Raw genomic sequence first — 16,952 nt, 5'->3', positions numbered from 1 at the left:
ATCAAACTCTAAAAACAATGATGAGGGTGTACAGTCAGAATTATCCACAAGGTTAGGATGGGGGAATTCCATTCTTGTTATTTGCTATTAGGGACACTCCTAATGCATTGACTGGTTTTAGTCCTTTCAAACTAGTCAATGGTCATGAGGTAAGAAAACCACTGAAATTGATTTATGGGAAATTGGTGGATCAAAACTCAGAACCTACTCTCCTGGATTACATATCAAACTTCAGAGAGAGATTGGATAGAGCATGTAAATTGGCTAGGCAACATTTAAAGATATCACAGCAAGTGATAAAAGTAAAAGCAGACAGGAAAGCTACAGCTCAGAATTTTGTTGTTGGAAACTGTTAGTTCAGTTACCAGTGCTGGGTGACTCAATAAGGACCAGATTTAGTAGGCCTTACAGGATTGAAAAGAAACTGAGTGAAGTAAATTATTTAATAAATACTCCAGATAGAAGAAAGAAGCAGAGGATGTGTCATGTAAATATGCTTAAAAAGTACTTTGACAGGGAATAGGACCAAAAGGAGGTGTTAGTGATGGTAGGTAATGAGAAAAAAGTAGAATTGCAGGATTCTGAAATTGATTTTCCCCTAATCAAATTGGGTAATAAGGGGGTACTTGAAAATTTAAATGTAATATGGAGTTACATTCCAGACAAGTGTCAAAGTGATTTGGAAAAGCTATTGCAGTCACACAAAGACATTTGCGGAAATAAGTTGGGGAAGACAGATTTAGTATACATGATGTGTCTGTACAAGTTTCATCTTTGCTAAGACAACATCCTTACAGATTAAATCTGGCAAAGTTATCACAAGTACAGAAAGAAATTGACTTTATGCTTCAAAATGATATCATTGAGTTTAGTTGCAGTAACTGGAGTTCGCCTGTTGTACTGGTACCAAAATCGGATGGAACACAAAGAATGTGTGTGGACTGTCGAAAGGTGAATGTGGTGACAAAAGCAGATTCATATCCTAAATCAAGATTGGAAGGTTGCTTTGAGAAAGAAAATTTATCACAAAGATTGACTTGCTAAAAGGATATTGGCAAATACCGTTATTGGAGAGAGCAAAGGAGATATCGGCTTTTTTGATGCCAGATGGACTATATCAATTTAAAGTCATGCCATGTGGTGTGAACAATGCACCTGCAACATTTCAAAGACTGACAAAAAAAGTAATTGCAGGTCTGAGCAATTGTGCTGTTTATATTGATAACTTGATAGTTTTCAGTCCCAAGTGGGAGGAGCACTTACAACATCTGGAAGAATTATTTACTCGATTACAAGAAGCTAATTTGGTGATAAACTTGGCTAAAAATCAATTTGCAAAAGCGCAAGATACATATCAAGGTCATACCATTGGACATGGTAAGGTGGCTCCAAGCGATGTGAAAGTCAAGGCTATCGTGGATTTCACAGTGCCTACAACAAAACGAAAAGTTTTGAGATTTCTGGGCATGAATGGGTTTTATCCGAAATTTGCACCAAATTTTAGCAATGTGGTTGCTCCACTGACTGAACTATTAAAAAAGAACAAGAAGTTTCAATGGACACCAGAGTGTCAGAAGGCATTTGACAATTTGAAAACCGTATTAAATACAACACCAGTTTTGACAGTACCCAATTACACCAAGCAATTTAAGTAGGCCATTGCCGCAAGCGACATAGGCATTGGGGCTGGACTGTTACAATAAGATGACATTGGAATTGAAAAACCAATAGGTTATTTTTCATGGAAGTTGAATGCACAACAGAGAAGATATTCAATGATCAAAAAGAAGACTTTGGGTCTGGTGTTAATATTACAGCATTTTGAAATTTATGTGGCAAACAATTCGTCAGGAACAATTGTTTATATGGACCACAATCCTTAAGGTTTCTGGGTAAATTTGAATTCAACTTGTTCAGGGTATCTTGTGTCTTTGCCTGGGTCTTTTAAAATCTATGTCTTACTGTTGCCTTAACGAAAGTGTAACTGGGAGTTAGATTGATTAGGGGAATTTAGAAGTTATCATAGTAGTAATTTGTATGCATTTAAATATCAATTCTCTTATTAATAAATATTTAATCTAGTTTGTAAAACCTTTAAGACTTGGTGGTCTTATTACTATTGAATTCAAGGCACGCATCTTGAAATTTGTACAAACTATAAAACAAGTTGTGGCAGTTGTTTCAAGTTTCCCTTTGGGATTTGAACAACTCAGCATTTACCATTGGCTGTGTCATTTTAGGAAAGCCTTAAGTCCATCAAATCTATGCCATCTCTCCGCGGAGTAATTCAGTCAGTGCCTCTCCCCTGCTCAGTCCCCGTAGCCCTGCAAGTTTATTTCCTTCAAGTGCCTATCCAATTTCTTTTTAAAATCATTGATTGTTTCGCTTCCACCACCATTGTGGGCAGCAAGTTCCACAGCATTACCTCTTGCTGTGTACAAAAGTTCTTCCTCATATTTCCCCTGCATCTCTTGCCCAATACCATAAATCTGTGTCCCCTCAACCTGGTATCACCAGCTAACGGGAACAGTTTTTTTTTCTTATCTACCTTATCTGAGCCTGTGATAATCTTGTACACCTCTATCAAATCTCCCCTATATCTCCTTTGCTCCAAGGAGAACAACCAACCTCATCCCCCATCCCCGGAACCATTCTGCTAAATCTCCCCCGTACCCACTCAAGGACTTCCTAAAGTGTGGTGACAAGAACTGGATGCAATACTCTAGTTGGAGTCTAATCAGAGCCCTATATAGGTTCAGCATAACTTCCCTGCTTTTGTACTTAATGCTTATTTTTATGAAGCCCAAGTTGTAATGTAGGAAATGTGGCAGCCAATTCATGCACATCAAGATCACACAAATGGCAATGAGATAAGGAGTAGATAATCTGTTGTTAGTGATTTTAGCTGAGTGATAAATATTGACCAGGACGCTATGCATGGGATAATTTACATTGTTTAGTCTCATCCACAGTACTAACACTTGAACAAGTCTTCATTTGATCCACAAACTTGCAGATTAATCCCCAACTCCTTCGCCTTCATTAAAATAGATAGTAAGCATTAAAACTCAAACACTGATCCTGTGGGGTACCACTGATGTCCGCAGAAATGCTAATGACTCCCTGCTTACTGGAACGCAGCAAGTTCTTAATCTACCTAAAATGAAACTGTTGGTTTGTAGGAGCAGCACTCTGTCTTAATCACAGGAATGAATCAGATGGTCAGATGTGAAGTATTCCTTGTGGTGTTGGGCATGGTGTCAAAACTTGCATCAGCCCCATGGCATCTTCTATTTTACCTGGAGATCAAAATGAACCAAGTACACGGGGACACATAAAGTTTCCAGACGTGGGAACAAATCCATACCCAACATCGCCTTCATCCAGATGAAGGCCCTTATGTAAACCAAGTGTCACTATGTGCTGAGGTCCTCTGCTCCTGAAATAGCCACAAGCCTGAGAAATCTTCAATCTGGGTGGAGTTTATATTCAGTCATCCAGAGATTTCCTACTTGCTGCTGTTGTTTCTTGAATGGTCTAGTGCACCAGAGTTTTTGCCTCCAGCTATATCTTAAAGTCCAGTCCAAATGTTGGTTAGTCTTAATAACAGCTCCCAATGTGCCCTTCACCAGTTTGAACCAATATTTCATGGAGCAACTCCCCCTGTTTATAGAATTCTAGACGTGTGCTGTACACAAGTGAGCTCGAGGATTCCCAATGAACTCTGTGGTTGTATTCTTTCAATTGAACACAAGGAACAATCAATCTTTTCAACTGCAAAAGGACAATAAGTGAAACATAAGAACCTGCAAATATGTGTGCTGGAGAAAACATAAAGTGCAAAGTGGCGGTGGGATAAGCTGCAAAATTACTGTTAAAGCTTCTAACACTGATACTTGCTACCCAATCTGCATCCTTTTATGTTTAAATCATTTATTACATGTTTTTTTTGGTTTAAATCTCTCAGGCCGATATTCCGCCAACAAATTCCTGACCCGATTATTGCCTGTGTCTGTTTGCTGCATAATTGGATTGGGTCCGGTTTCTGATTGGTCGGAACTGACCCCCATTATTGTCGCCCCTCACAAAGGTAGCAGTGAATGGTTACCGTGGTAACCGAGGATGCGCCGCTTGCAGCTGGCGGGCTGGAGCAGCGAGAACCGAAAGGCTTTTTGTGCAGAGGGCGGCCTCTGGATCGTGAACGGTTAACATAAAATTAAAAAATGGTGAGTCTCAAAACTCATAGAACAACACAGCAGGGCTAATGTAAAGGTTAAGGTCCCGGAGGAAAAAACGTTGACCATGGAAGTGCCTAGTCTATACTGTGTCCCTATAATTTATCACTTCTAGCCCTGGAGATGATGCAAAGATGGGCAATGAAAGCCGTTAAAACTGGAGTCACCTTTCACTATGTAAAAGTGTTCAAAGTGCAGGTTTGGGACAGTTTGCCTTGGAGTGGGCAAAGTTACAAGCATCCCAAGGGCCAGTAAGGTTTCGATTGCCCTCTGGAACTATTTAAGGTCTTTCTGCACAGAGATGACTCAACTGTGGCTTTAAAGGAACAGACCAAGTGTGTTACCAAAATCACATGTGTTGTACCCCAGATTACCTGTGAGCAATGCCACAGGAGACTAGATAGTCAATGATAGGTTGAGGGAGAAACCAGGGAAGACAATGTTTAATGCTGTCTGTGCAGTTCTAGTCAGGTAATCAGAGGAAGCATATTTGGAATATAGGGACAGGAGTAAGTCATTCTGCCCTCAAGTCGGCTCTCCTACTCAATTAAATCATAACTGATCTGTGTGTCAACTCCATCTACATGCTTTGGATAGGTAACCCTTATAAAAACATCAGTTTTGACATTTTCAAATGACCTCAACCTCAACAACTTGATGGGAGACAGAGTTCCAGATTTCCAATATCCTTTGTGTGGAGAAGTGACATCAGCCTTGAAGTGACATTCTAATTTTAAAGTTAAGCCCCCTTGTTGTAGACTCCCTCACCAGAGGAAATAGTTTCTCACTATATATCCTATTAAACCTCTTAATCATCTGAAACACATCAATTAGCTCACTCCTTAATCTTCTATACTTAAGGGGATACAAGCCTGTTTATGCAATGTGTTGTTATAATTTAACCCTTTTAATCCTGGAAATGATACAAAGATGGGCAATTAGGACCATGATAAACATGAACAGGAAGATCATTCAACACATCTCTTATTCATTTGGGAAAAATACAATCCACCCATCATGGCCTCCTGAAGAGAAATCCTCCTGAATATCATGCTATTTGTCTCAAATACCCTGGCTGATGGGTAATGTGGGAGGGCAAAGTATTTACTTGGCATACGAGGATTTAGGTTTACAAGCCTGAAGCCCATAACAAATTCTAATCTTTTAAGGCAGAAATTCTGACTCCAGTCCTAAATTTCATGTCATGTCTTTGGGTTATTACAGTGTAATGTTCTCAGGTTGTGTTACTGGTTGCTCCCATCAGTGGATCTCATGTCTGCTACAGTTCAGAAGGTCAAAAAATGCAATATTTAGGTAAATGATAGTGACCAGGAATCATATCAGGGAACAATTACCCTGTCATAGAAGCAAAATATTGCAGCTGTTGGAAACCTGAAATAAAAACAGGAAGTGCTGGAAATACCCAGCAGGTCAGGCAGCATTTGTGGAGAAAAAAACAGTTAATGTTTCAGCGTTTCAGGTCTGTGACCTTTCATCTGATGTATTTCCAGCATTTCCTGTTTTTATTACACTTACTCTATTCATTGGCCACTGGAATATATTATGTGCCACAATGTGAATTTTCTCTATTCTCTCTGAACAGTGGACTGGGTAAAATACTTTTACCAAATTGAAACATGGATTTTGAAAAGGTCTTATTTACACAGAATCCGACAGGAATTCCCTGACCACCATCCAGCATTCACAATGGGTTTGAACCAATCAGTGGCCTTGCAACAGCATAAAATTTTGGCATTGCAGTGACAGGTCCTGGGTTGATTAACATGTCAAACAATCATTGTGTTTGCCCAAACAAACTCAACCTGGTGCAGCCCTTTCCCCTACAATTCACCTAAACTAAGTTGACTGTTTCTGTTACACGCTGTATTTTAATCCTTTAGGTGTTTAATGGGGCTGGTTAGCTCAGTTGGCTAGATGGCCACTGTCTGGAGCAGATTAGTGCCAACAACTCAATCCCTGTACCACCAGAAGCAGATTTGAGGCCTGCCTCTTTGCTCAATCTGTCGTAAAAATCATGGCATTCTGCTGTAGTTTGGCAAATAATTGCTTTGCTTTTGGGCAGAAAACTGAATGCCCAATATACATATGCGTCAGAATTTTACACTCCCCACCTCCCCCACCCTGGCGGGTTCTGAGGCTGGGGTAGGGTGGGTGTGGCATGGGGGTGGGGTGCTGGAGCGTGAAATTGCATAGACAGGATTCCCTCTGTGTTCCCGCCCGCCCCAACCTGATAGTGATTTTACAGTGGGGCGGGCAGAGCCTCAGGCGGGAAGCCCACCTTTGCCTCGGTTGGGGGTGTGGGGTGCGGGTGCCTCCATCAGAAGGCCCCTCCATCAGAAGGCCCCTCCTGACTGGGGGCATCCTCCCCTTGGAACCTATTGAACCTCCAGCCCTCCCTCCCCTCCCCCCCCCCCCCCCCACCCCCGCCAGCCTATCCCCTGAGATCCTATTTGCTCCCCTCCTCCTGACCCCCAATACGTTGCCTACGCTCCCACCCTGGTACCCCTGCCACTTACCTGCCCTCTGGGCCCCAGGACTTAATGTCAGGCCACTCCCTGCAGTGCCTCTTCCAGCCACTACAGTGCTGTGGCTGGAGGGACTGGAGAGCTGCCAGCCAATTTGATTGGCTGGCAGGTCTCCAAGGTGGGACTTCCTCCTGAGTGAGGGCGGAAGTCCTGCCTTATGCCAATCAATATTTGTTAGAGTGTAAAATGGTATTGGGGCTGCTGGAATCGGCGGGGATGAGCCCCTGCCATCTTGAACATTCAGGCCATGGTTGCATAGAATTTGCAGCATGGAAACAGACCAATCAGTGCAACTGGTCAATGCCAGTGTTTACTCTCCACGCAAGTCTCCTTCCAATCTTCTTCATCGAATTTTATAACCTCCTATTTTTTTCTCCCTTATGTGTTTATGTAGCTTCTCCTAAATGCATCTATGCTATTCACCTCAACTATTATTTGTGGTAGCATGTTTCACATTCTAACTAGTCTCTGGGTAAGGAAGTTGCTCCTAAGTTCCCTAATGGACTTATTGGTGACTATGTTATATTTAAGGCCCTTAGTTTTGGACTCCCTCACAAGTGGAAACATTTTCTCCAAGTCTACCTTACCCTTCAACAGTACCTTCCAAATCCACACCCTCTATCATTTAGACAGTGATTCTCAGAGTGTGGTCTGTGAACCACTGACTGTGAGGGACCCTTAGGTGGTGCGTGAGTTGGTCCAAGATGGAAATCACTGATGCACAATGCCACAACTGAAGCCAATAGAGAGAACAAGCCAGAATCCTCATCCCCACCACCTGCATGATGTCACACAAACAGACCAGCTTCCACGTGCATGGCACAATCCATCAAACACTCAAACACGACAATGTAGATTTATGAGCAACATTTATGTTAACATCGTGTATGAATTTCAGTGCAGCTGTGATGCCAGGTACATACGTCCCAACAATTAGCTGATCAAAACAAATAGCACATTCCTTTTGCTGTTTGTAATAAGCAGAGTAGAGACCGTACTCAACCAGCCCACGCTTGCAAAACCCAACACAAAATGTGTACTGTTAGATGTGGTTCCGTCACTGGGCAACACTTGCTGAACAATCCCGGACAAGATTTCCTGGCTGCATCCACCGCCGGGATCTTCCAGTCCCACCAAAAGTCAATAGACTTCTGGCTGGCCGGCTGTGTTGTAATATCACCGCTGATCACCATGTTGTGTTATGGTACCATCGCTGTGGCATCTCAATCATGAAATCTTGAGATTTCTGTGTTTAAACATGAACCATTCACTGTTAATCTTTAACCATGTACACATCCCAGGTTACTGTTATGCATGGTTTCCATGCAGTTAGGCTGCCTCTGGAGTGTTCTCTCTAGACTGTTCTCTCAGTCTATTACAATGTGACTCTATGCATCATACCGTGGGCAGTGCTGTTCTCCAGTCCCATGTTAACCCTTGCTTGGGTGGGAATCAGAAAGCTTTCCAACTAAATCTGGAGTTGGGCAGGGCTGCCCTCTTTCCCCTGTCCTGCTCATGTGTTGCACAAAACCCTTTGCTGAGGCCATCAGGAAGGATTTGGACATAAGAGGAGTGACCATCCAGGCAGTGGAGGCACTCAGGCCAAAGCCTCCCTGTACATGGACGATATCACTGTCTTCTACTCGGATCTGCTCTTAGTGCGCAGACTGATTAACATCTGCGACCAGTTTAAACTGGCCATGGGTGGCAAGGTAAATCGTGGCAAGAGTAAGGCCATGTTATTTGGGAATTGAGCTGACTGATTCTTAACAAAAACAGAAAATGCTGGAAAAACTCAGCAGGTCTGACAGCATCTGTGGAGAGAGAAAAACAAAGTTAACATTTCAAGTCCGTATGACCCTTCTTTGGAGCCACATTGCCGCCTTCATACCACCTGATTGACCCTTTGTCCCCTTCACTGTCAGTTCAGACTGCCTGAAGATGCTGGGGATATGATTCGGAGGGACCAAGGGCACGTGTTAAAAACTGGAAGGAGCGAGTAGCTATGGTTAAAAAAAACTGGACATGTGGGAGCGACACTCCCTCTCTATAGCGGGTAAGAACCTGGTCATCAGGTGTGAGGCACCCTGTGTTGCTGTACTTGGCATAGGTCTGGCCCATTCCTCACTCCTGCACTGTGGCGATCACGCAAGCCATCTTCCGCTTTCTCTGGAGGTCGAAAATGGACTGTGTTCAGAGGGACATGATGTATAAACCTCTAGATGAAGGGAGATAAAATGTGCTCAACATCGCCCTCGTCCTTTGAGTGTGGCTGTGTCAAGCTGTGCATAGACACTCGATACACAAAAATCAAGGGTCACTACTTTCTGAAGTTCTACCTGTCCCTGGTGTTGCAAAGGATGGGTCTGGTCATGCTGCTGAGGAACACTCCAAGTAGTTGGACTGTGCCATACCACCTGTCCCTCGTGGAAAAAATTATGCAGAGAAACATGTTTGACCACAAGTCCATCAGGCAGTCGTCTCCGCATAACGTTCTAGAGGCCCTGCGGGAAAAGGAGATGGTGGATCCTGGCGGGTAGTTCCCTGAGCAGACTGTCAAAATCATTTGGCAGAATGCCTCATCGCCAGAACTTTCAAACAAGCACCAATATGTATCTTGGCTGGTGGTGAGAAAGGCCTTTCCCGTTAGATCCTTCCTACACACCCAGAGTCTCACCCCATCCACACGTTGCCCTCGAGGTGGCTGAGGTGGGAAAGAGACCATTGCCCACCTCCTTGTACATATGAACATACGAATTAGGAGCAGGAGTAGGGCACTCAGTCCCTCGAACCTGCTCTGGCATTCAATAAGATCCTGGCTGATCTGAATGTAACCTCAACCCCACAATACTGCCTACCCCTGATAACCTTTCATCTCCTTGTTAATCAAGATTCTATTTAGCCCTACCTTAAAAATATTCAAAGACTCTGCTTCCACTGCCTTTTGAGGAAGAGAGCTCCAAAGATTCACAACCCCCTGAGAGAAAAAATTTCTTCTCATCTTTGTCTTGAATGAGCAACCCCTTATTTTTAAACAGTGACCCCTAGTTCTAGATTCTCCCACAAGAGGAAACATCCTCTTCACATCCACCCTGTCAGGACCCCTCAGGATCTTAAAGGTTTCAATTAAGTCGCCTCTTACTCTTCTAAATTCCAGTGGATACAAGCCTAACCTGTCCAACCTTTCCTCATAAGACAACCTGCCCATTCCTGGTATTGGTCTAGTAAACTTTCTCTGAACTGCCTCCAATGCATTTTCCATCTTTCTTTACATAAGGGGACCAGTATTGTGCACAATACTCCACAATACTCTGCCTGATTGCCTTGAATTTTTTAAGCGCCCTGCTATAACATCTTTAATAATAGCTTCTAACATTTTCCCAACGACAGATATTAAGCTAACTGGCCTGTAGTTTCCTGCTTTTTGTCTCCCTCCCTTTTTGAATAAAGGAGTTACATTTGCTATTTTCCAATCTGATGGAACCTTCCCCAAATCCAGGGAATTTTGGAAAATTAAAACTAATGCATCAACTATCTCACTAGCCACTTCTTTCAAAACCTTAGGGTGAAGTCCACCTGGACCTGGGGATTTGTCAGCCCGCAGCCCAAACAATTTGCTTAATACCACTTCCCTTGTGATTGTAATTTTCCCGAGTTCCTTCCTCCCTCCCTTCCATTTCCTTGTGGCATGTGCCTTTGGAAAGAAGTTCTGGAGAGAGATGCATTGGTTTTTGTCGAGGTTCATGCCGAGCAGCTGTGTGATGCAGGACCCTGTGCTCTACAGAGGGGACACACCGAGGTAAATGTCAACTACAGTTGGAGGATCATCAACTTGGTGAAAGACACTCTTTGGCCTGCCCGAAACTTATTGGCCTTCCAGTGTAAAGAGTCATCCCTGACCGAGTATTGCGGACTGGCACATTCCAAAGTCCAGGGCTATGTGCTGAGGGATGCACTAAAGCTTGGGGCAGCCACCACAGAGGCGCAATGGGAAAGGTCGCTGTCTAAGACCTTTAAGCCATGGGGTACCATGGGGCTGGGAATTGTATAGACCCCCTCGGACTATATGACTCACATTGAATGTATGCAGTGAATATTCCATGTATCACAATTATATTGAAGCAACTCATTGTGCAACATGAACTATATAGAAAACTTGAATATTATTGCACTTTCTGTGATGGCCATTTTGAAATGTTTTGTAATTTTTTTTGAATGTTTTATAAATAAGTTATATTTTTGCAAAAAAAAAGTTAATCCTTGCTCTGCTGAACACCTTTACATTACAATGGCATACAACATTCTACTTTCTTCTCCAAAGAAAACTTTCCTTTCCAATGGAGTATAACTATTTGTAATACAATCTTTACTTGCTATCCCTTCTCCCCCACCTCAAGTCTTTGACTTTATGAATTCAGACGGCCTTGAGTTTTGACAGTTCTTTCATCCCTTGGTCTGTCAGGTTTGGAGGAAAGGAAGTAGTACTCTGTGTTTCTGGTACTTTGTTATCTCCATTGATTTGCTTTTTGTGCTCCTTTGAGTTGCGTTTCTCTTTATTAACAACCTTTTCGCTCTTATTGGGCACTGTGGGTTTGTCCCGTTCCTTCTGAGGAGAACGTGCACTCTGTTCATTCCTAGAATTTTCTTTTTCTGTGGTGTCTGCCATGTCCTTGCTGGACTTATAGGTTTTGCAATTGGAATGTTCATTATCTCCACTTGTTTCATAATACCAGGCAAACATTTGTTTGCTCTTTTGTTTTCAAATTGCTTTGCAAGTTTATGAATCTTTTCGTTCAGCTCAGAGGTTCTCAGTGCATCTGAGATATCCAGTGCTTTTTCTTCTTCTAGTTCCTTGGACTTCAGTGTCATATTTACATATTCTGATCTTATTTCTGTCTTTTCTTTCTCTGTCTGCGACAGAACCTTGTCCTTGTCCTGCACTTTGGTTGCACGCTGGCCAGATCTGTCTCCGGTGAGGTCTTATCTGGTTTCAGTCCTGTAATTGTGCTACTCATGGCTTTATTATCCGCTCACAGCTTGGAAAGTTCTACAGCTTTTCCTTTCGATGCCTCCTATTTGAAATTCGACAACTACTTCAGCTACGCAGTCTGTTTCCTGTAGCTTTCAGCTTTCTCCTGGAGTATTGAACATTGCTGAGTCTTCTCTGCCAACTGTTTCTTCAGTTTGCTCAGAGTGACGTTAAATTAATTCATTTTCCTTCTCTTTGTTTTCCAGAGGAATATACATTGCCCTGAGGGATTCTTATAGCTTATGAAGATTATTCAGCAGGTTTTCCTCTTCTTTGCAAAGTTCACTTGCTTCGTCTTGAGTTTTCCTGTAATTCAGCAGAGTCTCCTCGAGTTTCTTCTGCTGTGCTTCCACTCTGTTGTTTAAGACTGTCTTCATGTTGCTGAATGGTTATGTATTCCTTTGATCTTGAAGGACAACCGCTTTTTCAACTGTTCACTTTCTTGTTGACCTCTTGCCAACTCACTCTGGTCTTGAAGTGCATCGTTTCATTGCTACTGATAATTCCAACACAGCTTTTTCTGAAGTAATATTTAGCATTTTCTGTAGCCCCTCATGTTTTTCCATGGCTACATATTGATCTTTCAAGGCGCCTTTCAGGGCCACAACTTATTTGCGTGCCTTTTCAGCCTGCTGTTTTGCCTGGCTGTACATCTGGTTCAGTCTCCCCAACTCCCGCTTTGATTTGCCAACTGTGGAATTGAGTGTCATTATTTTCTCCTGATACCTTTGTGTCATCTCTGAAATGTTTTTGTTCAGATCTTGAACAGTTTGGTTTATTGAAGCCTCAGCTTAATGTGTGTTTTCACAATCAGCTTGAAACTTGCGCTTCAAACCTTCAATTCAGCTCTGGTGCAAACATTTTCCTGTAGAACAGCTTCATTTACTTTTCGCACATTTTGCTTCTTTTGAGATACCTCAGATAGCTTTCCTTCATTCATTGCCATCTGCTCACTCACACTTGCCTCTGCTGTTGCAGTTTGAGTACTGTGTCAGCATTTTCAGAAAGCTCCATATTTAGGCCTTGCGGCTGCTCATTAGCCATTTCTTTATTTTGTACTAAACTCTTTGACTCATGCATTTCATTGCATTGGCATGGTCGGCAACCATCTTGTGGTTTACTTGAATATTGTCACCCTTGCTTTGGGGTCTTCTGTGTCCCTCAGTTTGGGGTCTTTTGTTTCCCTCGCTCTGGGTCTTTTGTTGTCTTCCCTCTGGAGTCTCCTGTTGCCCTCAATGCTTTATTGGGAGTTGCCCTCTTTCTGGGGCCTCTTGCTGCCCTTGGTGCTTTATTGGGAGCGTGCTAGATTTTCTTCTAGGGTCTGCACTCTCTACAACTTGGAGTTTGAAATATCTAGCAAAGTATTTTAATATCTCACCATGTTGTCACTTATTGATCCACACATTTGCTGGTGAAGTTCTCCATAACCAATAAACCAAATACAAATAAAAACTTATCAACTTGTACTTCTCTGATTCCTTGTTTAATTGTGCACTTCTCCTGTACACTAAAAGTTGTCTTCTCCAAGACTCCCACTCTTGGGTCCGGTTTAGCCCTTTCCATAGCAAAAATGCATCTGGTTCTACTAATTTGCTGTTCTTGACTTTTTTTCTTGTAGTTACTGCTTTAAATGTTGTTGCCCCTTTAAAGCAGGCTGTGCAGTAACAATTTTTTTTTTTTTTACTCAGGCTGACTCTGAGCTGCCAGTTTTTTTCAATGCGTTTTTCCTGTGCTTTTTCGGACCATTATTTTTAAAGCTTTTAAACTTTGAAAACTGTTTCTTTTTTAAAACAAATTGAAGCAATATCAGCCACTTTTAAACTCTGCAGATTCTGCTTTACATGGCAGCACTTCTTTTTTTGTTTTGCTGTGCTCTGCAGGTTTTTCCTGTTCTTTTACTCTCGGTGCCATTTAAAAAAAAACTTTAGATCAGCAGCAATTCTCTTTTTTCACTTCAGCTTAGCCACCTCATGTTTTATGGTGCTACTTGGCATTGCAGCTTTTTTCCAGCTGCCCTCAGGATATGCTGAGCCCCTGGGACCACCAACTATTCTACAATGTAAGTACAGCTTCTTCTTTGTATATTTGCTCACCATCTCTTGAGCTGTCCAGATCTTTTGACTTTGCGTCACTCAAGGTCTTGCAATTTCCTGTAGTGTTGCTCACCCGCCTTTGTGATCTGGGCAGATGTCTTCACTCTGCATCAGTCTCGCAAAGGATTTCCACTCACTGTGGACAATTCCTCAGCTTCAAAGTCTGTAGCAAAACTTCGTAACTGTTTATTCAATTTTTCTTTTTAGGTGCATGTCACTCTGATCAGGCTTCAGCTGCTTTTAGTTCCTCATACCTTGGAATCATGCTCTGGGTTGATCATTTAAAATGCCACCTTTCGTATCACTACCGCTGCCCACCATGTTGTGTTATAGTGCCATCGCTGTGGTGTCTCAATTATGAGACCTTGAGATTTCTATATTTAAACATGAACCATTCATTGTTGATCTTTAACTAGGCTACTGTCGTGCATGATGCTGCTGTCACCATGCAGGTAGGCTGCTTCTAGAGTGTTCTCTCTAGACTGTTCTCTCAGTCTATTACCATGTAACTCTATGCACCATACTGTGGGTAATGCTATTCTCCAGTCCCACGTTAACCCTTGCTCTGCTGAGAACCTTGACATTACAATGGTATGCAGGCACATACAACAGGCCGCTTCCCCCGTGGCGTGTCTCGCCATGGCAGGGCAAGAAAACCCCGGCCCCTGAATGCGCTAATGGCTACAATAACAACCAATTTAAGATAAACAGTGGCGCTCATAACATGGCTCTTTTACACTAGCAACAATATGCATTCATACGCAGGGACCAGTTCTCACCAAAGAAAAGGAGTATGTTCAAGCCTTGTAACCTTTTAGAATTATATGGGATCTTGAGGTCCTATCGTTCTCCATTGCAATGCCTCAGCCAATCAGAGTCGACTTGCCAACCAGAACACAGTTTAAAAAATAAAAATTTAAGGTGGAGATGGGGAAAAAATTTCTCTCAGAGGGCCGTGAATCTTTGGAACCCTCTTCCCAGAGAGTGGCGGAGGCAGGGTCAATGAAGCTGGAGAAATCTGAACTTAGAAAAGTCTCTGGCTTTACAGGGAAGGCTGAGGTTGTTATGCTTAATAAGGATGATAATAGCTGATAAAAGTGATGTAAAGAAATCGGTATGTTTTCATTGTGGCAAGGGACAGAGGAGACCTGGACAGTGGTGGGCAGGGAATGGTGGTGTAGTGGTTATGTCACTGGATTAGAATCCAGAGGCCCAGGCTAATACTCTGGGGACATGTCTTCAAATCCCACCATAGCATTAAATTATTTAATTAATAAAATCTGGAATTGAAAGTTAGTGTCAGTAATGGTAACCATGAAACTATCATTGATTGTCGTAAAAACCCATCTGGTTCACTAATGTCCTTTAGGGAACGAAATCTGCCGTCCTTACTTGGTCTGGCCTACATGTAACTCCAGACCTACAGCAATGTGGTTGGCTCTTAACTGCCATCTTAAACAGTCTATCAAGCTACTCAGTTCAAGGGCAGTTAGGGATGGGCAAGAAATGCTGGCCTTGCCAGTGATTCCCACATTCCATGAAAGAATGAAGGAAGTCAGGGCATGTAAAAGCAAATTGTTGGAAGCTTAAAGAAGAACAAGTTGCAGTGGTAGGGGTGTCTAAAGAATATTCAGAAAAGACTGTATCAGCAAAAGAAATGAGTAATAAAACCATAGCAAAAGTACAGTTGAAAAGTGTTCTCTCAGAGCATACTATAGTGGTCGATGTATTTGCATGTAAAGAATAAGGCTGCCTTATTTATTCAATCTTCTTTAATTGAAGCTTAGCAGGTGGATCCTAGTTTGTGGGATTATTTCAGATGGTGTAATCTGAGGAAGAATCAGAAAAGGTTCCTAAATGCTACTACCTAAAAAGTTACATATTAATGAGGAAATGGAGATCACCACTAAGATCATTGGATGAGGAATGGAGCGTAATCCATTAACTTGTTGTACCTCCTGGTTATTGCAGGGAAATTTTAAAGATTGCACATGAGAGTCTAATGGCAGGCCATTTAGGAGAAAGAATGACTCAGGCTAAAATAATGAAAAACTTTTATTGGCCGGGATTACATAGGGAAATGGTTAAATTTTGCAACGCATGTCACACATGTCAAATGGTTGGAAAACCCCAGCCATTAATTAAACTAGCTCCATTGATCCCTATACCCACTTTAGATGATAAGTTTAGTAAGGTTCGAGTGGACTGTGTGGCACACTTATCTCAAACCAAAACAGGGTGTCAATATCTTTTAGTTATCATGGATTTGTCTTTGAGGTTCCCAGAGGCCATTCCCTTAAGAAAGTTTACTTCACAGATGGTAATTGAAGGATTAATTCAGTTTTTCACTTTTATGTCACGGGTATTTCAGGAAACTATGTGCAGCTTAGGAGTGAAAAAAATTTAAGTCAACTGCATATCGCCCACGGTTCAAAGGGGCATTGGAAAGATGTCACCAAACCTTAAAGACTATGATTGAAGGCTTATTGCCTTGAACATCCAGAGGGTCAGTATAGGAGAATTTCATTTTTATTGTTTACAATTAGGGAAGCACTTAATGAATCAGCAGGTCTGACAGCATCAGTGGAGAGAGAAAAACAAAGTCAATGTTTCAAGTCCATATGACCCTTAATAGCATTATTACAAATATGAATTAGGAGTAAGAGTAGGCCACTTGGCCCCTCAAGCCTGCTCCCCCGTTCAATAAGGACATGGCTGATCTAATTGTAACCTCCAACCTACCCCCAATAACCTTTTACCCCCTTGTTTATCAGCAATCTATCCCAGATTCTCCCACAAGAGGAAACATCCTCTCCACATCCACCATGGAAGACCCTTCAGGATCTTATAATTAGTTCGCCAGATAGAAGAATTCAATGGGCAGAATTTTACGGCAGCGGGATTTTACGTTCCTGCTGAAGTGAATGAGGTTTATAATGGTTCACCGCATTTTATGGCCCCGTCCCTGCTGAAACGGAGCCGTAAAATTCTGCCCAGTGAGTGTGTCACATAAATATGCTGAAACGATATTATGTTAGGGAGAATAACC

The 16,952-nt window shown here is 42.3% G+C and overlaps 1 protein-coding gene across 1 annotated transcript in view; it reads left to right on the top strand.

Annotated features, from left to right (window-relative positions):
• The first annotated feature begins 8,400 nt into the window (after nt 1-8,400).
• LOC144689947 (ufm1-specific protease 2-like) overlaps nt 8,401-16,952 on the top strand; it is an 85,545-nt gene continuing 76,993 nt past the window's right edge. The window contains exon 1 of the mRNA XM_078557472.1: nt 8,401-8,493. Within this exon, the coding sequence (XP_078413598.1) occupies nt 8,401-8,493 (93 nt within the window). The remainder of the gene's footprint in view (nt 8,494-16,952) is intronic.

This window comes from Cetorhinus maximus, chromosome 2 (genome assembly GCF_964194155.1).
Source record: "Cetorhinus maximus chromosome 2, sCetMax3.hap1.1, whole genome shotgun sequence".
In the NCBI taxonomy this organism is placed as follows: domain Eukaryota; kingdom Metazoa; phylum Chordata; class Chondrichthyes; order Lamniformes; family Cetorhinidae; genus Cetorhinus; species Cetorhinus maximus.
Note: the sequence above shows the minus strand (reverse complement) of the source record. Positions and strands in the feature narration are given on the sequence as shown.